At 51.6% G+C, this 23,746-nt stretch overlaps 9 protein-coding genes across 9 annotated transcripts; 8 read left to right on the top strand and 1 right to left on the bottom strand.

The window, feature by feature from the left end:
• Nucleotides 1–62: 62 nt before the first annotated feature.
• CC1G_15274 (hypothetical protein) lies at nucleotides 63–944 on the top strand (the record flags this gene model as incomplete). Its single annotated transcript, XM_002910320.1, has 1 exon — nucleotides 63–944. One exon carries the CDS (start codon nucleotides 63–65, stop codon nucleotides 942–944), a length of 882 nt encoding a protein of 293 aa, XP_002910366.1.
• A 2,116-nt stretch (nucleotides 945–3,060) lies between these two features.
• On the top strand, nucleotides 3,061–4,687 carry CC1G_09408 (hypothetical protein; the record flags this gene model as incomplete). The annotated part of the gene is made up of 3 exons (XM_001833942.2): nucleotides 3,061–3,300; nucleotides 3,363–3,579; nucleotides 3,632–4,687. 3 exons carry the CDS (start codon nucleotides 3,061–3,063, stop codon nucleotides 4,495–4,497), a joined length of 1,323 nt encoding a protein of 440 aa, XP_001833994.2. The 3' UTR covers nucleotides 4,498–4,687.
• A 261-nt stretch (nucleotides 4,688–4,948) lies between these two features.
• Nucleotides 4,949–6,029, top strand: CC1G_09409 (hypothetical protein). Its single transcript, XM_001833943.2, has 3 exons — nucleotides 4,949–5,291; nucleotides 5,365–5,564; nucleotides 5,617–6,029. The coding sequence occupies exons 2-3, from the start codon at nucleotides 5,479–5,481 to the stop codon at nucleotides 5,855–5,857; spliced, it is 327 nt and encodes a 108-aa protein (XP_001833995.1). The 5' UTR covers nucleotides 4,949–5,291; nucleotides 5,365–5,478; the 3' UTR covers nucleotides 5,858–6,029.
• A 172-nt stretch (nucleotides 6,030–6,201) lies between these two features.
• On the top strand, nucleotides 6,202–7,229 carry CC1G_09410 (hypothetical protein; the record flags this gene model as incomplete). Its single annotated transcript, XM_001833944.2, has 4 exons — nucleotides 6,202–6,564; nucleotides 6,625–6,843; nucleotides 6,901–7,118; nucleotides 7,184–7,229. 4 exons carry the CDS (start codon nucleotides 6,202–6,204, stop codon nucleotides 7,227–7,229), a joined length of 846 nt encoding a protein of 281 aa, XP_001833996.2.
• Nucleotides 7,230–8,589: 1,360 nt separating this feature from the next.
• CC1G_09411 (hypothetical protein) lies at nucleotides 8,590–9,895 on the top strand (the record flags this gene model as incomplete). The annotated part of the gene is made up of 6 exons (XM_001833945.2): nucleotides 8,590–8,681; nucleotides 8,840–8,951; nucleotides 9,225–9,248; nucleotides 9,394–9,427; nucleotides 9,619–9,711; nucleotides 9,858–9,895. 6 exons carry the CDS (start codon nucleotides 8,590–8,592, stop codon nucleotides 9,893–9,895), a joined length of 393 nt encoding a protein of 130 aa, XP_001833997.2.
• Nucleotides 9,896–10,827: 932 nt separating this feature from the next.
• CC1G_09412 (cell division cycle 20 family protein) lies at nucleotides 10,828–12,751 on the top strand (the record flags this gene model as incomplete). Its single annotated transcript, XM_001833946.2, has 3 exons — nucleotides 10,828–11,109; nucleotides 11,172–12,167; nucleotides 12,233–12,751. The coding sequence occupies 3 exons, from the start codon at nucleotides 10,828–10,830 to the stop codon at nucleotides 12,749–12,751; spliced, it is 1,797 nt and encodes a 598-aa protein (XP_001833998.2).
• Nucleotides 12,752–13,315: 564 nt separating this feature from the next.
• On the top strand, nucleotides 13,316–15,292 carry CC1G_09413 (cell division control protein; the record flags this gene model as incomplete). The annotated part of the gene is made up of 4 exons (XM_001833947.2): nucleotides 13,316–13,408; nucleotides 13,458–13,680; nucleotides 13,750–14,703; nucleotides 14,759–15,292. The coding sequence occupies exons 1-4, from the start codon at nucleotides 13,401–13,403 to the stop codon at nucleotides 15,290–15,292; spliced, it is 1,719 nt and encodes a 572-aa protein (XP_001833999.2). The 5' UTR covers nucleotides 13,316–13,400.
• Nucleotides 15,293–16,114: 822 nt separating this feature from the next.
• On the top strand, nucleotides 16,115–17,318 carry CC1G_09414 (hypothetical protein; the record flags this gene model as incomplete). The annotated part of the gene is made up of 3 exons (XM_001833948.2): nucleotides 16,115–16,592; nucleotides 16,670–16,802; nucleotides 16,961–17,318. The coding sequence occupies exons 1-3, from the start codon at nucleotides 16,559–16,561 to the stop codon at nucleotides 17,316–17,318; spliced, it is 525 nt and encodes a 174-aa protein (XP_001834000.1). The 5' UTR covers nucleotides 16,115–16,558.
• A 182-nt stretch (nucleotides 17,319–17,500) lies between these two features.
• Nucleotides 17,501–23,102, bottom strand: CC1G_09415 (TKL/TKL-ccin protein kinase; the record flags this gene model as incomplete). The annotated part of the gene is made up of 16 exons (XM_001833949.2): nucleotides 17,501–17,698; nucleotides 17,757–17,821; nucleotides 17,876–18,274; nucleotides 18,327–18,827; nucleotides 18,879–19,163; nucleotides 19,216–19,383; nucleotides 19,444–19,546; nucleotides 19,606–20,278; nucleotides 20,338–21,035; nucleotides 21,084–21,239; nucleotides 21,306–21,444; nucleotides 21,507–21,637; nucleotides 21,689–21,844; nucleotides 21,895–22,094; nucleotides 22,146–22,947; nucleotides 23,013–23,102. 16 exons carry the CDS (start codon nucleotides 23,100–23,102, stop codon nucleotides 17,501–17,503), a joined length of 4,764 nt encoding a protein of 1,587 aa, XP_001834001.2.
• Between the last annotated feature and the right edge of the window lie 644 nt (nucleotides 23,103–23,746).

Genomic DNA, 23,746 nt, shown 5'->3' on the forward strand with positions numbered 1-23,746 from the left:
CCCAGCTGAATAGGCTCTAACTTGAAGGATCAGACATTATTTACGGCTTTGACGACTGTCATATGCATTTCGTCGGCTGCGCTTCCCATGCTGGGAGGGAAAGCCAGGGGCTTGACATCGCCTTTGGGGTCCTTGGGCATCTGATCAACGACGACGGTGCGATATGCGGTATCGTCTTGGAAGCAGCGAAAGGGCGCGAGCTTGAGCTGGAGGATCGCCCGATGGTTTACGCCTTTCTTTCGAAGTTGCAGCAGCATGGGTTTGTCCTATGGTGTCCCTATGACGGGGGCTTGTCAGTGGTCGACGGAAAGGTCAAAGCGGTCAGGTTGTGGATGTTAGAACATTTTTCACAGAGCGAGCGAGACCTTTTGGAGGAAGATGCAGAGCGACATTGGGAAGGAGTAGAGCGCCTATTCCTGGACCTCGAACTTTACGAACAGCTCAAAATGGTACCGTATTTCCTCGAAACTCGCCAAGTAGTGATTACCGTTCCGCCTGTCGTCGGCCCGGACAAGCCTTTCGCGGTTCTCGCTCCTACATGGGAAGCATATAAGCGCGGAAATCTAACGGGGGTTTTGGAAGAGAGCTCGGAAGAGCCGATAGAAGAGATACGGAAGCGGCTGGCCTCGGTTTCGCATCGCGTTTTCCCCACATATCCTAGGAAATCGTGGGGGTTCCCGACCGTTCCTCTTGTGCATTACCAAGGGACACGAAGAGTTTTGTTCTTCAACAGTGTGGAAGAGGCATCGGGATGCTTGACGCAATCAAAATGCGGGATACCTCCTTCGAGTCGAGAACAACCTACCCGGGATAGATCAACAAGAACACCTTACCAACAACACTCAAAGCGGAGGCAGAAGATACCCGTGTTGCCACCAGAGACATGGATTGAGGACCCGAGCCGTTTCGAGGATGTCACGCATGGTGGACAGACAGATCGTTAAACTAGAAGTCCGTAGTCTCAGGCTTTCTGTAAACAGGTAAAACATAGTTCTGTAGACCCTATGTAGACGAACCATTCCTTGCTTTCAAGCTACCGAGAATGGACACAAAGTTCTCGACCATGCGACTAGCAGACTTGTGAGCGTTGTGAGTGGTGTTCGAGGAAGTATGTAGGTCCAGGATGCCGCAGAATGAGACTTGGAGGGAGTCCACAGAGTCTCGTAACGCTGAATTCCCAATCTCATCGGCTTTCTTCAGTCAATTTTGGGTCAGCGGCAGTTTCGAGCAAATCTATTCGCGTGCCAAGGATCCCGCTACGATCTTCGCAGCTTGTGATCGACAGAGAAGATCCCAGTGCATGAGTTTCATGAGTCTGAACAGAGATGAGGCGGGATAATTTTGGCTGCGCCACATTTCTCGACGGGCGCTTGTCATTTCATTTCCCACTTGGTACCTCGACTCCTTGACGACAGGGCGCTTTCCTTCCTCCGGTTCGCCTTTTCGGGAAAGGTTCCAAAAATAGACGCTACGAGTGTTGGGCGCTGAAAATACAAGGCATCGTGGACTCTTCCTCAACTTAACCGTGTAGTCTCCAGGGGAGAACGGTGTCGATGTCGATGAAACTGCGAAACGTCGCCGGCGAAATTCAATGGCTGTACTGAAAAGGGCAACGCTCGTGAATCTGTTAAATAAGAATGGTAATTTGAAAGAAAATGCTCTAGGTGTGTAGGGCCAGGTGGGTCCTCGTCAGATAAGGGTCATGATAGATGTAAATACCAATGTGTGGGGGCTAGAAATGTAATGGAGACGACTAATGCTACATGTAGATGGCCAGGTAATAGATAAGGGGTGTCAAATAAATATCTGTATGCAATGAGGATGAAACTTGTCAGATGTGAGAGAGATATGGTTCCAGCGTATCTAGTGATGCGATGTGAATGTAGTCCGCGGTTGTGACGGGCGAAAGCGTCGCGAGTCCGAATGATTAAGCTTGAAGGCGATGTTCGTAGTGTAAGAAGGCGGTCAGGGCAAGTGGGGCAGGGAGTGTCGAGCGCCGTCATGTGTAGGTGGACTTCAGATGCGCCGCTTGACTCGCTCGAAGTGGCCGGAAGCCTACAAAGCGGAGCGCAGGGTGGAGCGAAATTCAAAGCCTGAGGACCAGCGAGGAGAGGGAGAGCAATTATGCGTATTAATGATAAGTTAGAGGTGGGGGAATCTGGGGAGATGCAGTTTTCCTTCTGGAATGATTTTTCAGGCGGCTGCTGAGGATCAGATCGCGGACAGGGCCAAGGAGGACCAGACTGAGAACATATTGGTCAGTGAGGGTGTCGCGTATGAGATGTATTTCTGCAGCTTACCCGTCACAAGCTATCTGTTACAGAGTTCGCAGCTCGGGATTACGAGTGGAGGTGTTGCAGACGGCTCGCTCTGGCGTGCAGGGCATTGGTAGGATCCTTTGGGGTTCTGGGGGCACCCTCTGAGGAGCGCATATCCCGGTTTCTGGCACTTGGCACACCTGGTAGGTTGGATAACACACATTAGTGCGAGTGGGGAGGATGGTATAGATTCGAGGACTTCATACCAAGGTTAAATAGTCGACTATGCGCATGTGTATACACAAAGCCTTACTGCAAAATTGGGCGTTACGAGCCAGAGGGAACTCTGCGCACCTACGATTCAAGCTACCGTCACCCACTGGAGATTCGACATAGTGTAGACCATTCACAAAAAGTTGTTTACAAGGAGGCTGAGTTGCCGGGAACCCAAAAAGGGATATTCGGGGCTCGAGTCGCATCGAGAGCATATTTTAAGCTTGCATATTTCCCGAATGGACATCTAATACAGTGTCGTGAACGTCTTGTCTTTTCCTAGACTCAACGCATATTGTGGTCGATTTTCATCAATATGACTCGCCTTGAACTGCAAACCGAAACCCAATGCACGAAGCTCAAAGCCATCACTCGGACTGTTGGTGCAGAATTAAGCGCCCGAACCATCGATCGCGATCTACAATGATTGATGGCAGACTTGTAAGCACTATTCCTTCCGATTGTGGGCTCAACGGTGGCACCCACATTTAGCCCACTATACAGCACACAACGCGCTCGGTGCTCAAGCATGTCAGCGTCACCCCGGCCGACTGGCACAACTCTCCCTAGGGATATGTTCACGTTCATCTGCGGGACCGCCCTCCCGGACTACACGATCCACTGCTTGGCAAAGAATGGGCGCACAGTGGTTTTCCAGTCGAATTTCAAGAATTCTCTGGGACTTCCCGACACCTACGGTCCTGAAGACTTCACGGTGGATGTGCGCCTCAATACCCTTGCGCATGTCTACGAGACGTTGCAGTCCATTGTGAGTCGGCCTCTGCTATCTCTTTCTGCCCGTGTGCTGATCCTTTATCTATCAATCATCAGCAAACTCTGCTAAATGCTATTGACGTCGAGAACGCCAACTGGGTGTATGTTAATAGGAAACCCAATGGCGAGCTCCAACTCCTGCCTTGCAGAAAGCCTTTTTACAAAATGGTGAAATGCCCGCTCTGGAGTCAGTCGATTTACGAGCACGAAATCGAAATATCGCGCTGGAACGATGATTGCCAGGCCAATGGCTTCTGGGATGGAAAGCCAGTCGGTAAGCGTTATTCCATTCTTCTGTGGCGCGACTTCGTTGACATTGTGTCTAGACATTTGGTATGGTTGGGACAAGAACAAGATGAGGATTGTCAATAGGGCTATGGAAGCAGCCTACGCCGTTCGAGACCTGGACCTCACCTATGAGGTCTATGGTCACCTCCTTGACTCTGATGGCCATGTCTTGGGTCTTGTAACCGAAGCGACATGGGGCAGACCTGTTCGCCTCGAAGATCGAATACAGGTTTACGAAGCCATTGCGAAGCTTCAGCGACACTTTTGTCTCTTCTTCTCTATTGGCGCCGACTGCGTTCTCATTGCAGGCGGCAAGGTGAGGTTGGCAGACCTCGCTTCGATCGAGTACGTTCCGGCTGATGACCGCCACGACTTTGATCGAAGGGCGGAGAAGGTACACTGGGGACCTTTAGACGACCTCTTCACCGACCTGGAACTTGGTATCCCAAGAATGGCGCACTATCAGTTCACTGTTACGGCTCCCTTACTTTTCCTTCCCACTACACCATCCCCCGAGCGCCCCATCACCGCACGGGTAGTCGTTTTCGCGACGTTGTGGAAGCCCTATTCCGCGTTTGACGACGATACGGGGGGAGACTTCAAACACCCTATGGACATCAACGTTGTTATTAGCCAAAAGGTCAATACCTCCAAAGCCAACTTCACAAGTTGCCTCCTCCGGATATCGGACCTGACTCGTGGATGGATCCTAGCTCGGACGTCTTTCAAGAATCCATTGCGACAGGAACGGCCATCCATACAGAGCGCCCACGGGACAACAACAAGGTCAAGACCGTATACTCGTAAAAGGGCCTCTAATCGCCGTGTCCGAAACCTCTCCCCTGCCAGTGATTGCACGTCGGAGTCGGGGAGTACGAGTGGTCGTTTCGAAGAGATATTTTAGGATTTAAACTCGGATCCTCGTTGTTTCATCTTTTACTTCACGAATGGTCTGCATCATAACTTCGGCTGCAGAGCCTTCATATACCCTAGGTTCGTCACGTACTGTAGTTTAGTCTGGTGTTCCGAGACGTTGTGGATCCGTCGTTGTATTGTTAGTAGTCACATGTTGTATCATAGTAGTACTGGGAAGGGTTCATTTTCAGGTTAATTCTGACTAGAGGTTATTTTTAAACCTACTCTACTCCACTGAGTGCAGGGCGCCCAAACTCAAACGTCGCGGAGGTCGATTTTTACCCTGAAGATCGTTGCTCAAACGTTGTGTGGCGCAACTTATGGCCAGGGGCTATTTTACCATTTTCGCCAGCTATCCCACGAAGGCTTCCCCACAGTCCGATAGCGGGATTCCAGCTTGCCCAGAGCCTTCTCTCCCTGCGACACCCACCTCCCCCCGACCCAGACGAGCTTAGCACACACCGGTGGTCCCTTCGAACTCCCAGGATCAACTGATTGTGTGCTGGGGCAGGATTCAAGGCCTATCTTCTCGGCGCTTGAGTTCCTGAACGTTTCGAGTGTTTAAGGAGTCAACGCTTGTAACCACTGCCATTCTCCATCCCGGTACCGCACAGGACGATGCTGCGAACGATTACCCTCTTTTTGGTCTCTTGTATCTTCATACAAACGTGGGCCTCACCTGTGGTCGACCTTGGATCACAAATCCTATCTCCCAGGAGTTTGCAGCGAAGAACGGACCCATACTTCCCTGACGAACCGGAGTCTTGTCCCATCTGTGCAAAGGTGATTGGATGGTGTCTCATGAGCCTTCATTTGACTCAGAGGATCATTCGGCATACTAACTACTCCAAACCAGGACTATGACAGTATCAGGAGCTGTGCAGAGGCAACCCCGGTATTCCAGAACTTCTCCGTGGCATGTCCTTGAAAAATCGACGGCTCGTACTGTGAGGCTGACTTGAAGCAGGTCATGTTCAATCCGGGAGCCTTTGTGGACGTTATCCAGTGTGCCTGTGCAGATACGTTCAAGGCTGTATTCCCCCAATGCGTCGACTGGTAAACACGCTCCTTTCTTGTCGCTTTATCCCCGTAGCTGATGTATCTTCAGTTTCCTTCGGACAGGGCAGGAGCGTGTTATCATGGGTGAAGACCTTCCATCTGTCGTGGAAGGTATCCGACGGATATGCGCCGTCGCCAGCACCCTGGTCGGAAACGTCACGGATAGCAATAACGCACCACCACCCCCGGTTGCAGAGGGAACGGGAACGAGGACCGTTCAAGCCGTGTCGTTCACGTCGGTTTTATTGGTCGCTGGTCTATCTGTCGCAGCGATGCTTGCGGGCTCTTGAGCCTTGAACAGGCACATTTCTCTCCTTGCTTATTATTTGGATTTCTTCCCTCCCTAGCTGGATACCCCTCTCGTTCATCTTCACGAGTATTCATGACTTATGACCTCTTACGAACTATCACGATGTGACTAACCCTGTTGTAAACACTTGTGTAAATCTAAGTATATTCAACTTTCCGTTCCCTGCGTGAGCTACATTGCCTGGCCTCTTGAGTCCAATTTGCGTTTGGACCCTGGGTGTGAGAAACGTAATCCTGGACCCACACTTCCGTCACTGCACAGGCTTGATCCAAAACCACCACGATCCACTATCCATGATTTCGTGAATATAGCGTATTTCACTCCATGTCGAATAAGAGCGACGACGAGGGCCTAGCGTCGTCGGTGGCACGCGCACTCGGTCTGAATCGCTCACAGACGCAATCTGGCAGTAGTAATCGCACTCATGCTCGCCGCCCGACCTCACTGGTGCCACCACGCCAACCACCACTCCCGAAGCTGTCTGAATGGTCGACTCCTGCTGTGCCGGACAGCGTTTGGTCGTCCATGGACTTCATGCTCGGTGTGGGGATGGTCATCATTCAAGAGAACACCCACAAAATCGTGGTGGTTTACGAGAAAGAGAAGAAATACTGTTTCTTCCCGAGGGGGCGGAAGGATGTCGGCGAGAGTCTGGAGCAGGCTGCTCTACGGGAGGCTTACGAAGAGGTAAGTGTGGTTTCAATAAATTTGTCCAGGGCGGTCAGTGCTGATTGTAGTCATTCGCAGTCAGGATATCGGGCGTCGTTTATGCCTCACTGGGCACCGCATCTGGCGCCATTTCCTCCCAGTGACCCTGAGGCGAACTATAGAGCGACTACCGAAGCAATCGCTATTACGCTGCTGCACTGGTCTCCACGAACAAGGAGAGTGGGTACGCGCTTGGTGGAGAAGCCGGGAGGGGAGTACCTCATTCATTGGTATCTTGGGATGATACCAGAAGACATGGTCAATCCGTTTCATCCAAATGCTCTCAAGAATCACTCGGTAACTCTTGTACTCTAGGATCGCGAAGTAGGCACGGGCATGCCAGACGAGCAGAACTTTGAATCTCATCTCCTTCCCGTTGACGAAGCTATCAAGGTTTTACCAGGCCAAGAGGCCAAAGTGCTTCAGTTTGCATGGGCCGTCTATCGACGCACACTCGAGATCAACCAGCAGATCCGGGAGGAAGAGGTGAAGCAAGCCAGCTCGGCTGCACCGACGCTGGATGATGATACCGGGTGAGAGTGTTTTTATCATGGAGCGATAATCGAGATCGCTAAACTGAGGTCCCTGGTTTGTTCAGGGCGATTCGCGGATCCACGAACGATGATGCCAGACCCAACCTGTAAGATATGATTGGAACGACGGTCACACCTATTATTGTGTATAGTACAGCATAGTACCCGACTTCGAAGGAAACGGACTCGATTCACTCAAACCCACGAAACTCCCGGAGCGCCTTGCATATCCTGACTGTCAATGGGAAGTTCCAAGCACTCAAAGCTAATCAGACCCTCTTCTGCCGGTCCATTGGCCCAGAGATGGCTGCCTGCGCACTGCTGTGATGCCCTGCTGTTCTTTTGGAGACGCGAAAACAGCGCAAGGGACCCACACATTCTGCAATTGCTTCCTTCAAAAATGGAACTTGGGACTCGGGAAACGAATTCTGTACGCCTGATTCCTCCGCGGCAAGTCATTCCGCGTCCCTTCATATCACTGGCTCAATGCTCATGTTCATCCGGATGCAGATCCGCTGCAACTGGCCCTCATGATCTACGGTATATACCCAATCAGCAATGGCAATCAATCACAACGGTAACAGCAATTTCGATTTTGGCGCTCAAAAGTGAAATGCAGGTGTCACGCGCACGTTTGTTTGAAGGGAGATGCCGACTGCGCCTCGCATCTATCACTTCTTTATCGCTCGACATCGTTGGGTGGGCGACTTTGTCTCTCGAGAAGTTGTTCAGGTGACACACGATGATACAGTCAGTAGATGGATGGAGAGCCGCAACGCCTACGATCTCTGCATATCTCACAAGGGCGCCTTTCCTTGTCCTCTGCGAGTCAGGCGTCTTCTGGGTGTCTACCGTTCCGTTGATTGTGGTCAGCATCTGTCAAATCCTCGACAGGTGTGTGTGGTTCAATGTACACTTCGGTGCCGCCGGTTAAGTCATTTGGAAGCTTTCTTGGGAGGAGGGGAGAGTCGGCGTTCGCTGTTCGGGCGTTGGTTGCATCTCGCATCTATCATATTGGCGGGATGCTGTTATTGTGGGTCCAAGGCATGGCGCATCGCGCGCCCGTATGTCAGAGGTCCGTAATGGTGTATGTTACTTGTTGAGAAAGATCAAGGAAATGTTGTAGCAATTGAATAGATTTTTATATGTTTTTTTTTTTCTGTTCTTCGCTCTGCTGGGCGGCTGGCGGTGCGGGGGTGATAGGAGTTGATCTAATTGGTACGTTATGCTGTTCAGAGGGGGAGGAAACCAGTACTATGTTGAGGTTTCATCTGGGAATTTACCTTTGTCGCGTCGGGAGTTCTCGTTCGTACTTGAAGTATCCTTACAATCAAAATCAAGGGATAGATACTTACTCTCAACGAGGACCCCAAACGCATTCTTGAAAATTCGAGGATGAGAGAGCAAGGAGGCGGAGTCGTCTTGTGGACGCAATCATCACCGGTACCCATGAAATTGAAATCGGCGCATCATGGCCGCATCAATGGAGGCATCGCTTTTGACTCTGGGTTTCTCCCCCGAGGGACGCGGTTGTCGAGTCGAGGGTCTTTTGGTGATCCTTCTGTACGCGACTTGGTCGGACTCCTCATTAGAAGAGTGAAGAAACGAGCGCCCGTGCTGTTATGGTATGTGCTTGGACTGCTCTGCAGGGTGTATGACTGTGTAAGGGTCATGCTACTTGCTCTATGTCTGACTGCGGGAGTCGGTGTCGATCCGGACAGCCTAGGTGAGGGCGAGGAGCTTGAGCTAAGTTCAGCTAGAAGCCTTGGTTCCAGTATCTTGTCTAGTGCACTTGAACTCAACCCGAGCCCAACTAGTAGACGAGGCCGAGGTGTGAGTGGACTGCTTTGCAATTGCCTTTACTGGAAAACCCGTGTTGGCTGATCGGCGAGGTGGAAGCGAATGTAGTACAACCTAATGGCATTGACATGTCAAAGAGTCGTATTTTTGCGCAAGACATGGCATGATAAATTGCTCTTTGAAAGATTGAGATTCCATGACAGTGGATATAGTGCGTTGTACCTGATACTGAGCCCTCGGGAGATTCAGATCTCAGTTACATGATGGTTTATTTTTTTCCCCGAGTTACATTGAATCGTCTGGTAGGTCCACAAGCCCAAGGATCTTGAGGTACGTTGCTTGAGATAGGAGATTCAACCCTCGAGAGCTGAGCGTTTTTCTGCAGATTATGGTTTATTTGTGGATCGTCGATCCGCAGCACTCTCGTAAGCGTGGTGCGGCCGTGGTTCTGAAGGTTCATGAATCATTGCTGTAGTTGAAAGCTACAGACTCTGTACACACAGAGCACAGTATGTTCAAAATTTAGTGGACGCGTCATCTTCTCAAGTTATTATTTCGAATTTCTGTCTTGTCTGAAGAAAGCGAGTTCCAAATCGAGAGGCCCGCGGGTCAGTCCGAGTCATTAACGGTCATTCGAGGGCTGTTCCAATGGAAGTTGAACTGCAAGTAGTGGGAGGTAAGTGAGCTAAATTGTTGTTAGAGGGAGCTGCGAGGAGTGGGGTTCTCTCATGTGCGACTGCATTGCTGTTAAGATCGGTAGAAGAGAATCGTAAACTCACAAACCCAGCCATTGGTAAGTGAAGGATTTGTGCAACACCTCTGGACATCGCGGCGGCAGAGCATGCGGTCAAATTAGTTCCATGTATAGTGCACGAAATTTTCTGACCGGACTTCGTTCGATGAAGCATTTACATCGTTTTTGAGCCCCAAAACCAACAGAACTGGACTCTGAGATGAGTTTCCGAATCGGAGGATGAAAACGCGGTACGCGCGATCACATGCAGATGGCGTGACCAATTATAGGAGGACGCGTCTGGTGGTAACCGAGCCACTCGTGTCGCGCCGCCGCACAATGGTCGCGCGGTCCCTCCGTGCGATTGATGGCGAACTTCGACGGGGCCGGTTTCGACGACAACCTTTGTGCAGAAAATTTGAAACTTCTGTCGATCCCATTGTTAGTTTAGAAGCCGTTCATTAGGCACTGTGGGACGCAGTGGTAGCAACGCCGATCACATTGGCTAGGATTAAGTGCCACCCCCTTGTCCCTCTCCAGCCATGACCGTTGAAAATTGAAGGGAATACACAGTGATGATGTCTTGTGTGGTGGTTACGGACTCATACGTGTCCCCAGGGCAGCTTCGAATGGGACAAGGAGAACAAGTCGACCCGAGAGCCAGTGGGAAGTTCATCGCGGATAAAACTGACCATGCGACCAATACTTGATGCGTTCCTTGGAATCAGCTGGCTTGCGTTGGCTCGGCACACCCATTTACAGTGAGCGTACGGCGCACGAATACAAATTCCATACGGCCAAGCACCGATTGGTCGAATACATTCGCAGAAAATTCGAGATGCCTCGTCGGCGTTGGGAGGAGATAAATTACCATTGTACATTTTTTTTTCTGGCGCGGTAGTCGAGTGTCTGAGACAATGGGCTTTCGACCTCATGTCGGAAGGGACATTAATTAAAGACACAAGCTGAGCAGCGAAGGCGCTTTGAACGACGCTGGACAATGGGTCCATGGTGGACGACGAGCCAGGGCGGAGTTTTGTGAGGCAACTGGCCGTCCCGACCGGGAACAAATAAAAGCAGGCGAACAACTTCGGCAAATTCCCATCTTGTTTCTTTTACCACACTCTTCCTCGTCTTCAACAACGAACTCAGCGCAGGCGCAGTCGACCAGCAACGATGTCAAGGGATTTGACTTTTGGCGAGAGGCGTCAACTGGGAATGACGACACCAGAACCGTTATCATTGGCTTCCCCGTATACGCCCATGTCCGAAGCACCGAACACCAGAGTCAGGAAGAGGGTCGACTCAGACGTGGGCTCGACGCCATCTTCAAGCATTTCGTTGTTCAAGAGACCACGATTGAGTACCAGCATTGAATCGACCTCGTCAACGTCGTCTACATCGTCTACATCGTCGAGTGGGTCCTCCGGGTCGAGCTCGTTGGATGAGGCCATCCAGGTGCGTCTTACGATTCCTCTTCGCTTCAAATGAGATTCTAATCGATAAGCTCATACTTCCAGGCAACTCTTAACACAGTTCCGCCCCGTATAGAGCTCGATATCGAGACGCGAAAACGAAATTTACGTAGCAGATCCCTCAGTCGACGTTCTTCCATGACCGCTTCTCCTGCTTCCACCACCGCGTTCAACCCGTTGGAGCATGTAGAGACGTGTCTTCGCGACCGTATCATTCGTCCGTCAGTCAGTAGTCTCAGGAGAACAGCGTCCACCGCGTCGATTGGTTCCAACGGTACGACCGAGGTCACCTACGCGGTCGAGTCTGCAAAAACGCACATGCGAAATCCAAAATTCCTGGTCGAGTTCGTGACGCCTACACCAGCTGCACCAGCCATTCCTCCACCACCTCCGCCTCCCCAACCAATCGTCATCCCAGGTCTGCCGCCACTAGACCCTCCGCCCCAACCGCCGCACATCACCGACCCTCGCCTGCTCACCCCAGTCGTGATGCCCAACGTGCTCGCTTGTTCATCAAACAACATGCTCTTCTTCACGCGTACCAACCGACTTCATTTCAAACACCTGCTCGGCAACGAAGAGGTTGGCCAAATCACGAAGCTTCACAGTCAACACGGTCACTTTACCGCCATCGCATGTAGTGGCGACAACAACCCTAATGTGGTTGCGTTTACGACTTCGAAAGGTGTCATTGCCTTGTACGATACTCAAACAAAGAGGCGCATCTTCAGTTGGACCGACAAGCCCGCGTCTGCTCTCGCTTGGAACGACAAGATCTTGTCCGTCGGTTACGCTGACGGTAGCATTCGCCACTTTGATACTCGGATTAGCCCAGTCGAGAAGATGAGGGAGCTCGCGCCGAATGTGATGCGACACCAGTCGGCCATTACGCGGATGCAATGGAGTGTGGACGGCGAGATTTTGGCAAGCGCTGACAAGAGAGGGAATGTATTCTGCTGGAGGATCGCGGATAAGGTGCCCTTGGAGGTCGGTGACTTTGGTTCAAGGAGAAAGAAGATGAAACATTCAGGCGCTGTTTCCGTAAGTGGTCCCATGGATACCTTTGGTTTCACCTCAACTGATTCTTACCTGGTTCTTTCTTTCAGGCTATCGCGTGGTGCCCTTGGCAAACCAGGGTTCTATTGACAGCGGATGTCAAAGGTGTTATCCACTTCTGGAAGATTGACCCCAAGGTCAAAGAGTCGAACGCGCTGACCCCTGCAAAGGTCGAGACGGGCGCCGCCATTACTGGAATCCAATGGTCTACTCAGTGCAAAGAGTTCCTCACCACTCATGGGTACAAGGTCCCTCCACCACCTGCTGGCTCGGCTATGTCGCCTCCAACCTCTGCACCGTCCTTCCAGATTCGTGGCTTGCCACCGACGACGAACATCGAAAACACGCTCGCTGTCTGGCAGTTCCCTTCTATTCGCTTTGTGACGAATATGAAGCTGAACACTTCTGATCTTCCTCTGGGCAACTTGGCTCCCTATTATAATACCCAAAAGGTTGTGTTTACGGTTCCAGAGGACGGCAAGATCCATACCTGTGATGTGTGGGGTAAGCGGAAGCAGGTCAAACTTCGAAGGCAGTCCAGCCTTGACTTTGTTGGCTTGATACGATAGCAGAGGCTTTTTTCTTGGTTCTTGTGGATCTTGGCTTTTGTTCATTTGTCGTACATTTATTTTCTCGTCGATCCTAAAGTGGGATCGACGAGTCCGATATTATCTGGTGTCGTCGTGTGGTTTTCTTGAGTAAAATATGCAAGTAAGTATCCAATGTCGTTCATTCACCCCCTTCCGATCTTTTCCCTCCTATCTTTATGTTATCTTTATGCGTTACCTCTTCATTATTTACTTATGTACTTTCCATCTAGTCCTCGAGGATCTGTGTCTTTCCTTCGAGTGGCCTCGCCCCTCGAATCTCGTTACGAATCGGTTGATATCACTCGTTATTATAGTTCCGTCTTGAATTTTGTAGCCCTATTCTTGATGTCGCGTTATGCCTACCTTATTTAAACTCGTTTATGACCTTGCCTATACTCTGGAGACTGACTTTCTGAGGGAACATGAGAGACGATTTCTTGGGTGAGTGGTGAGCGTGTTCTGCGACGCGATCACGTGGTCTCTGCGCGGAGTCTGCGCGGAGTTTATTGGCTGTGCTCCGACTCGAGTCGAGCACGAGCCACTGTTCTTCCAGCGACACTCACCACAAGATCCATTCCTGACTCTCGATTTCTCGTTACAGGCTCAATCCAGCCTACAATTAGCCAAGATGCCTCTGTAAGTGTCTCTACGTTGGAAATATTCAGAAAGTCTGAAATCTGCACAGAGAACCTGGACCAAGTTCAGTACTGGATTCAGTATTCCAAACACCGGGGCCAAGCACATCGAATGGTCGCAAGAGGCTGTCTACACCTGCGTCGATGCCGGACTTTAGGTCCCACAAGAAACGGAGATTGTCGATGGCCTCGGTGGACCTGTCGTCAGAGATTGCTCAGAGGACAACGGGTCCGTTGTTTAGCTATGAGAGTGCCTCTCTAGCCACACCTTCGGTGCGCATCCATGACTCGATTATATTTCAGTTGTGTGGATGAGACGGAGACTTAACTGTGGTCGTGTAGCGCGACAGATTTATCTCGCTACGCCCTGAAACGATCATACCCCTCACCATCAGCCCACGGACCAACAGGATGTGCAAGAAATTCGGGATACTGAGTGGGAACCGGTTATCCTACAAAGACGAGAACCAATCACCCAACGCATCGTCGAGTTCGAGGTCGTCCAAGGCTAAATCTTCTTCCTCCCTTTCCTCATCCCGGCCCCTCACATCGTCGAAAGTGGCCAACGCGGATGCATTCGATCTCCTCAGACGGAGCGCCTCGACCCTCCTCACAGAATCCAAGAACCGCAACGGGGTATCCGTCTCGCAGAACCTGGCCAAGTCGAAGCGGTTCTCGCAGGCGCTGGATAGTCCCGGGATGAGTCTCAACCAGTACGCCCAACCCGTCTCGTGGTCTCGCCGGAACAACATCGCAGTGGCGTGTGGTAAAGAGGTGTACTACCAGAACCTCGACACGCGCGAGGTGACGCTGTGTTTTAGGGCTGGGTCTACAGGCTCGAGGGGGGAGTACGATTTGGTGAAGGAAGCGGTACATATTAGCTGGGGAGGGGCGGAGCATGAGAGCTGGATTGCGTGCTCGAATAACCGGGGGTTCTTGGAGGTGTTTGATACGCATGCTGCGAGGTATGCGGTGCGGGTTCCCAAGTCGACGTCGTGGAGAGCGATGGATAGCATTGGTGCGGTGTGTTGGAATCGGCATCAGGTGACGTGGGGGAATAGTAAGCGGGTGTTTGCGATGGATGTGAGGTCGGAGAAGAGGCAGCAGGTTGGTGTGCATGGGGAGTCGGGGGAGTATCATACGGGTAAGGTGGTTTCTATGGCGTGGAGTGAGGATGGGAATTACCTTGCGAGTGGGGATGTGAATGGGGTTGTGCATATTTGGGATGTGACGGCGCAGAAGATGTTGACGGAGCGGGGGAAACATGGAAAGATGAAGCATGGTGGGCCAGTGAAGGTGGGTTTATTGTCGACCCTGTATTTGTTCAACTAAACCTAAGCCCTCTTTGCAGTGTCTAGCCTGGTGCCCCTGGAAATCTGATTTGCTGGCGACTGGGACCTTCTATCCTGAAGGCATCATCCGGACATGGAATCTCGCGACGATTACCTCTCAACCTTTCCAACCCGAAAAGACGTTCACGCTCAACTCATCGGTACACTCCCTGATCTGGTCACCAGTATGCAAAGAGCTCCTCAGCGCACACGGTACATCGTTCCAAGACCTCACTTCCATCAAAGACAGAATCCGCCGCCTTTCCTACTTTCCCCCACCCGGCCCATTGCAAGTAATCAAGATGCCGAAACCCAAGATCGTGGAAACAGAGTTTACGAACGCCCTCGTGGTGCACGATTACCCGTCCTCGAAGCGGTTGTTGACGCTGACGCAGGCGCATCGGGAGACGATTACGGCTGCGTGCTTGGGGCCGACGGGTCAGGATGTGTTTACTGCATCGCCGAAGGAGCAGGTGATTAAGATGTGGCAGGTGTGGGGGCAGGGTGTCAAGGCGGAGAAGGAGAAGCCGTTCTCTGCGAATGTTATCCGGTAGTACGGTGTGCTACCGTGCGGCTCGATTCGCACACGCATTATGCATCATGTCCAAGGCTTTCGTCTGGGATCCGGGGGCTCCTCTTCCAGCTGCTCCAACACCGATCCAAGGCATCCGGGCATGCAACGCCGTTGGTTTAACTTATTTTCTGTTCTCGATCCATGCTTTCCTGTTTGATTTTTTGAATAACTAGTACCCTGTCGTACCTACATACACTATGTCTCGTCACTGTTCACATTGTTGCTGTGATTTTTACTATACCTGGACTCCGACTTTGGAGCTCAGTACGGACACCGTAGACCCATATGTTTTCATCAGATTCTGTAATACATGCATACATACTACTACCCACTGAACTTCATCGTATGCATGTCGTAAAAAGGGACTAGAACAAAGATCTCGTTCAGTTCGTTGAATTCTCCGGGCTCACGGGATACACACAACTGGCCGCGTGAGGCGAACATACGCTCGCAACTCCACCGGTGTCTAAAGACCTTGTGCTTGTGTGCATCCATTATCCATGATACTGCAACCGTCAGGCGTACATTTACTTGCCGGGTCCACACACACACAAGGGTCTACAGAGACCCTTTCCTCTGATTACTGGAAGAAGCGAAAGACCTCACGCCTCAGTCGCTCAGTTTCCGACCAGGACGGAAATTAGCGCTGGCCGGGACTCGAACTGGCGCCCACCACTTTGGTGGGGTTCCCACGGGAATGATCATGAGCTGCACAGCCGCGGCTTAAGTAGACTGGGCATCAGAACCCTCAATCAAGACCGCAGCGTCATCTACCCTTCTTGTTCTCATACCACAACCACAACAACCACAAGGACAACATTGTCTACTGGGACACACAGTGCAGGAATTCCCAAATTCGTTACTCCGCTCATATCTTCCACGACTTGCACACGAACGAACGGGCCCCGAGTCGCAACTTGCCCGTCTCTAGGGCTATATCGAGGCAAAAGACGAATTGGAATTGGAACGATTGGAGGGAGCAACACCCACATCACGCACATTCAAGAATCATCTCTCTAATCGGTGGTGGAAGATACAGAACGAGGGGACCTACATCCATCCACGCCACGAATAATCCGAGATTTCGAAACGCTCCCTTTTTTGCTCCAAGAAGAAACTTGAAAGAGATTTGGCACTCGGGCATTCAGAAGACCCTGAAGCTTCAATTCAACTTTTTCAACCAACCAAGTTTCTCACCGGTACAACCACTGTCAACATACCACAGCATACTATACAACCCTGAACAATGGCACCTACTACACTCGGCGTCGCACCAGGAGGTACGCATGCATGCACTTGTTGTCCATGAACCCTGGGTAAAACCAAACCCCCGTAATCTAATCCAACCCACATGTAGAACCCAAAGAATCGCCCAAACCACAACCAATCGGCAACCAACCTCTCATCTTCCTAATCACAACATGTACACTCTGTGGGCTCTTTCTATTATGGAGAAAAGCAGAGGCAGTTCGGAGGGTTGTTTCTCATAGGTTAGTGTCCTGTTCTCCTCAGCCTTTTCAAGCTTCGGACCGAGGTGCACCACACCAGCGCCGTGACACTGGAACGGACGACAAGCATTCAGCTTTCCTCATTCAATTACTTTGCCCTTTCTCAAGTGACCGTGATCTGACCATTCGTCATTCTGCAGATTGAAAACATTCAGGAGACCAGAAGGCCAGATCCGACTAAGCGAAGACGATGGACCATCCGCAACGCTCTTCCTGGGCGACGACTTTGACGACGACAACGCACACATCGACGCTAGCGATACCGATACTCTTTCTGAGCAAATGAGACGTGCTACACAAGCATGGAGAGAACCCAATATCCTCCACCTCATCGAATCTGAACCGAACACCCCGATACCTGCGCAACTGCAGCCGCAAGCTAGGGAACCTGCGGAACTGCAACCGCTTTCGACAACCTCACCAGCGCCCGCGCCAACGTCAACGGCGAATCCAACCCCTATACCCAGCAACATGGCCTCTACAGCTCCACCATCTTGAACAAGTCCTCGTTATTCCGGTATGTAATACACAAACCATATGGCTACACTATTCGTACAAAATGCTGATCTGATGCTATACTAGATTCTTTGAAACTATTGTATTCACAAACTACTCATATGCATTCAAATACCTGATACCCCGCATTCCTTCAAATGTTGCCAAACATTATTGCAAGATGCTTACTTCAACGTCGGCTCCAATGCATCAGGAGGGAAATGTAGCGCAGCCAAGAAGAGCGCCTTCTGAGAAGAATCGCTATCAGAGACCCTGTTCGCTGTCACATAGCGTTCTGAAGAACTCCCGCTTCCTTGAATCGAGATCGGCCCAAAGCTTCCCCAAGGTCGACCTTTCTTGCCTGAATTACCCGTGAACTCGACCTGATTCTCCGTCCGTCAGTACAGTCTGTGGTGGTGGTCAATGGAAACGTGAACGTACCGTGCCAGAAGGATGGTTATGACTGATCAACAAACTATATCTCGACGCCTGAAGCGATCCAACGACTGCCACAACGTTGTCAGCGACCAATCTACACCGGGTATCAAAAAGAAACCCACCCAACAACACGTCTTCCTTCGCAATGTTGTGCTTCTCCCCATGCAACTCCATAATCTCGTCAATCGAAGCTTTGAACCACGCCTGCGGAGACCTCGTATTCTCCATGTAATACCAATCCGGAAACTCGCAGAAACAATGCGCCATGGGCCGACCAGCTTCAACATCGACCTTGTAGCTGAACGTACGGAAGAACTTCTTCGACTTCTGCGTCTGAATTCTCATATGTCGCCTGAGGGGGTCACCGAATCCCATGATGGAAGGGATGGATATTGCGGTGTTGGTTGGAGTGTAGCAGGGCTCGAAAGCGTTGAAGAGGGTGACGAAAGTTTGTGTCCGGGGGTGCATGTACCCTACATCACCAACCTCCACCAGGACTGGGTTCCACAAAGGCACTCTCACTGCGTAATCGCAGTCAGCTCGATAGTGTTGGGTCACAGAAGGACGACTTACGGCTCCAGTGGAAATCATGTCGTACGAGACGATAGAGGTCCTCGTCACGAATTTCACCCTCAGTAGTCGTCGGTATCATCAACGACTGAGGGCTCTTGAAGTCATCGTAGTTGACCTTCACAAATCCTGACGGATCTCCCTCGAATGGCTCCATCGAACCGCTCTTTTGACGACTGTCGGAAGCCTTCATCAATGTCGAGGACGATGTGAAGTTCTGTTCGTTTCCTGGCAGAGGCGAAGAGGGTGGCGGGGTAGGGGACTTGCTCTGTTCCATCTCCAGGTGGTCAGTTTGACTATAACGAGGCGCCAGGATAGCCCCCCAGCTGCTCCCATCAGAACGGTTCGGGAGCATCGGGGTGGGCATCGTTGTCGGCGAGTTCTCATCCAACAACCTCCCACTATTCTGGCTCTTGGGGCTCAGGTGCATGTCATTGAAGTTACTTGCAACCCAAACCGGGAAATAGCTTCGCCCTCCATCCGGTGGCGTAACGGACATCGTCGCTACCAAATCTTCAGTCAGTTGCGTACCACAGTTGAAGGCCAGCGACTTACGGGAAAAGGGCGACGTCAGAACAGAAGCACTGTCCGCGGAACGAGGGCTATGATCCGGCAAGGTTACATCCTCTACAGATTGAAGGGAGGCGGCGCTCTGTGACATCCTCCTTCGTACATCATCCAACGCCCCCGCTTCGATATGGTGTCCGACAGCCTCCAGAGAAGAAACTATCGCCTTGAACTCGGGTCGGGCACGTGGGTCTTTGTGCCACCATTGTTCTAACAACTCCTCCAGATGTGGATGGCGGAAGTCTTCTGGGACGGGCGGTCGGAGGTGCTCCACTGTAGACAGTTGTCAGCGATATACCTACGTTCATCACACGCACAGCCATACCCACTACGCGATATGCAAGGGAGCTATCCTCTGCAGAACCCCACGGAATGTCGCCCATGGACAAGATTTCAATGCAAGTAATAGCATAGGCGTAAACGTCGATGGCCGGCGTCAAACCCCCTTCAACTCCGGTCAACAACTCAGGCGCTTTCCATCTCGCCGTTCCCTCTGCATATCCGTCAGCATCAATATCAGCATCGATCCTACTAACGTCGACTGGTCACTCACTCGGGGTCCAACCGCTAGCTCGATAAATATCATTCCTCCGCTCGCTCTGGCCAAAGTCGGAGATCACGCAAGTCAAATCATCGTTAACTAAGACATTGGATGCCTGGTTCGCCAACCGCGTTGTCAGCACCATTCCACCCAAAGCAGGCATACGAACCTCACCTTCAAATCCCCGTGCAGTACCCCGTTCTCATGAAGGTACTCCATTCCCTTTGCGATATCCACCATAAACCCATACAAATCCCCTTCCTTTAGGATATGACAGTGGTTGAATTTGCTCTCACTCTTCGATAGGGGAAGAGTGTGAAGTGGCTCCGCCGTCCCATCCGTCGAGCTACTAATCCCAGAACTTCTCTCTCTTTCCCTCTCAACCCCTTGCCACCGATTGTGATGCGCCTGCTCCCTCATCTCCTTCGTCCCAGGCGACCCGCTTACACCTCCGCCACCTGAGTACCTCTTCCTGGCACCACCAACAGGATTAGAATCCTTCAAGGTACTTCCCGTTCCCCGCCCCGACTCTCTTTCCTTCAACATAGCCCCGAAGACACCGTCAAGGTCGTTCTGCCGGATGGCCTGCAAGAAGTCGACTAGATTCCCGTACCTTGCGTACAGACTCACAAAGAAAAGCGGCTCTTCCGTCGAGTTGCTGCCGCCGTACAGAGGGAGGATGTTGGGGTGCGAGAGCGTCCTCCATATCCTCATCTCGTTCTCAAAAACGGTCCTTTTGGTCTTGGGGGACAAGATCTTGATGGCGACTGTTCGGCCATTCCAAAGACCGCGTCGAACGGTGGAAAAGGAGCCATAGCCGATGGTTTCAAGCTCGATAATCTTGAATCTGCTCAGGGAGGCATGTAAGTCGGCTTCTTGGCTCGCTGCAGTGTTGACTTGACGTACTTATTGATCGCCCATTCAGGTATATTGGCCAGATCCTCCTGCTTGGTCATCCTCTTCATGGCATCAATACCACGCTGTAACAAGTCTATCTGCAGTTTTGCATGCTCTTCCCGTTCGTCGCTCCCTCCGCCCTCCCCAGCAATGTTTCCCTTCCTCCCGGTCTGATACTCCCTCAACTCGTGCTCAAGAACCAGGATCGCCTGTGGATAGTCGCGACTGTCAATCTGCAGCAACTTGATCACCAAGGAGTCCTTTCCCTCTGCCAGGGTTTCTCTGATGATTTGCTTCATGTCATTGAGGTCCGATTGGCGGTCCAATTCGTTCTGCAGTCGTTGATATTGCTTGATTTTCTCGATTGGGTCCTCGAGTTCTGGGTGGTACCTACTCCGTGGAGACGATCCAAGGACTTCTTTCCCGCTGCCGAAACTTCCAGGGCGTCGGGTACTGGTGCGCCTAGCGACAGAACCCCTGTTGGGCGTATGGTGATGTACCGGCTCGGAAACGGTCTTGGCGATAGGGATGACCTGTTTGTTCCTCGAGGATGCAGTGGGACGGTGGATGGAACCACTTTGTGCGAGTGACATGGAGCGGTGAAGGTCGGATGGGGTGCTCGACCTCGATTCGGCCATGGAGGATCGTCTGGAATCGGACGTCGAGGGACGACGCTCGGATAGGCGATAGTTAGGAGAAGGTGACCGCTGAAAAGATATCGATATGTACGTCTACCAAAGTAAAGCCTTACTCACATTTACTGATCCGCGTCGTTTGAAAGATTGCGGGTGTCCCAAGCTGCTTTGTGATAGGTTGCGACCGTGCATCATCTTCATCAACTCTTCATTCTGTTGGCGCAGCCCGTCCGAAGTTTCCACGACGAGCTTCATTGTGCTTATCTGCACAGAGAGCTGCAGGACCACAGCGATATTCAGTTGTCAGCACCTCGACCCTCACAGGACAAACGGTAAACTCACGGAAAACATTCGAAGCGCCTCGTTCAGCTCCTCGTCGCATTGGACGAACTCTGCGTCGATGTTTCCCCCGCCAACCAATCGTTGCAAGAACGGGGTCTCTATCTGACTCTCTGCGAGGAGGCGGACTTTGTCGAAGGCACTATGGGATGCGGGAGCATGAATGAGAGATATCGGTGAACAGTGGAATACCGGGTGACGCACTGTTGTAACGCATCCAGAGCGTTTTGGAGCGAACTGTGGACCCGCTCGCCGGCAGATTCCACATCCTTCTTGATACTCAACAGAAGATGAGCACAACGCTGGGTCAGTCGAAGTAGGCGGAGTCGATTGTTCTACCTGGCTGTTAATACACCCGATGAAATGTGCTCCGAGCGACTGCATACCGTCACGCCTTTGACAACTTTCCAGATTTTCACCAATCCCTTCGACACACCGTTTAACCCAGGAATGGGGACGTACTCCAGCACTCCCGATTCAAGGATCTTGACAATGACCTCGATGGACAACATCGTCACCGATTTGAGGGCCTCTTTCACCGACTACCAGGTATCAGCACCGGGTTCGAGGAATTGGGCTGCATCCGACTCACATCTTCTGTCTGCTTAAACACCTCCGTTTGTTCGGGTGGTACAGAGTTGTCACTGCACCACAACGCCTCGAGACCCGCGATGGCGGTACCCCCGTGGGCATGGATGTGACTGTGGATGCTCAACTGGCTCCAAGGTCGAGGATGAAGCTTCCGCTGGTCGAAAACGGTTGTGGACGGTCGAAATGATTCTGGGAGGAGATCTGAGGAGGATATCAACAGGAGCGATGAGTGAGAGAGGGGTTGGTACATACGACCTTTCCCCCTCCCGGGGCTCACACTTCTCCCCCTCCTATCCTTCGCCTTGGTTAGAAAGATCGCCCTGTGCGTATGATACTTTAAATTGTCCTGGGAGCCGTACAAAGTTCCCGCATCGAGAAGGGGAGAAGATCCCAGGCCCGGGCCTGGCCCAGTATTTGAAGGTCGGTGGTGGTGCTTATGCGAAGATGTCGAAGGACCCAACACTACAACTCTGTTTGGGAATGTATGTGAAGGGGGACTAGAATTAGTCTTTCGGGGAGAGCCATGGAGAATTCGAGTTCCTCGGTTGACAGGCGGAGAACTGGGTTGGCCACTGTAATCCATCGCAAAGTGCGTCGCTTCGGAATCCGCTGTCGAATTCCATTGTCGAGGGGGCGATGAAATTGGATGCTCCCGCCTTGTGGGAGGCACCATTGCACCCCCTCCACTCGTTACGGTGTGCGTGCTCGGTCTCGTCGAGGACAACTTGGCGTTTGAGGCAGACGTTGGCATCGGAATCGGGATAGGAGCGGACGACGCGGTTGACCGGAAGCTTGATCCCGTCGAGGGCTTCGGGCTTCCTCTTGCACCTGGGCGGGCTCGCACGATAGGTGCGTGGGTGCTCAACTCGCCGTGGTCCCAATCCCGACTAAATGGAATGGGCGAGCCGTCGGGAGCTCCTGCGGTTGGAGGACATCGCTCATTCACAAGGTACTTGGGACCATGACCTCCAGGACTGGCCCTGAACGACATCACCCTTTGGATGAACTTCAACGAGAACGCTGGGTATCGCTTTGGTGTGCTACAGTCTTGAAACTAGGATGTAAAAACCGTTTCATCAGTTTGAAGCTTGAACATACGAATTGTTCCAACGAACTCACCAAAGGCGGGGTGACACGGATTATTGGGAAACTCAGCGAGATAGGGAAAGGAGTGAAAGGAGGGGAATGCTGAAGGCTGACACGCCCCATGGCAGGCGGTGGCGCTGAAACGCGATCGACTTCGATATTTTTAGATGCCCCGACGCCATTCTCATGAGTCACACCGTCGCGGCCCCGAGAACCTTTCCTGTGACACACAGTTTCTAGGTCTCGTAAAAGCAGCAAGCCATCCATTTTGGCCTCAGCCTCAGTGACATTTCGCTTAATTTTTTATTTTTCTGGAGCCGTAACACGGCAACTCCAGGGAAGCTCGGATAAAAAAAAAAAACAATAATCCATGCTACAGTCATCTCGAATCCATTCACTGAAATGCGAGCGAGGGTCGAAAGCTCTAGGGTCCGAGTCGGGTGCAGCCTTTTTGATGGATTCGGTGTGCCTGCTGGACGGTGGTGATGAGTGCATGACGAAACATTCCATTCAGGGCATGCTAAACTCCTTTCCCTGTACCCGAGAGGTTTAAACGCGCTTCATGTGAGGGATGAAAATGGGCAGAATGTGTGAATCAAATCAATGGGACGAAGCAGACAAACCCCGATACCTTGGAAGAGGCTTGGAATTTGAACCTCGAAGGAGACAGTGCTTTCCCTTCCACCTATAGCTAGTGGCAGAGTTGAATCCTTCATTGGGTATGGATTCAAAGATACATATATATGTCAGTCTGTATATTATATACC

The sequence above is a fragment of the Coprinopsis cinerea genome (genome assembly GCF_000182895.1).
Source record: "Coprinopsis cinerea okayama7#130 chromosome 10 map unlocalized cont3.10, whole genome shotgun sequence".
Taxonomy (NCBI): Eukaryota; Fungi; Basidiomycota; class Agaricomycetes; order Agaricales; family Psathyrellaceae; genus Coprinopsis; species Coprinopsis cinerea.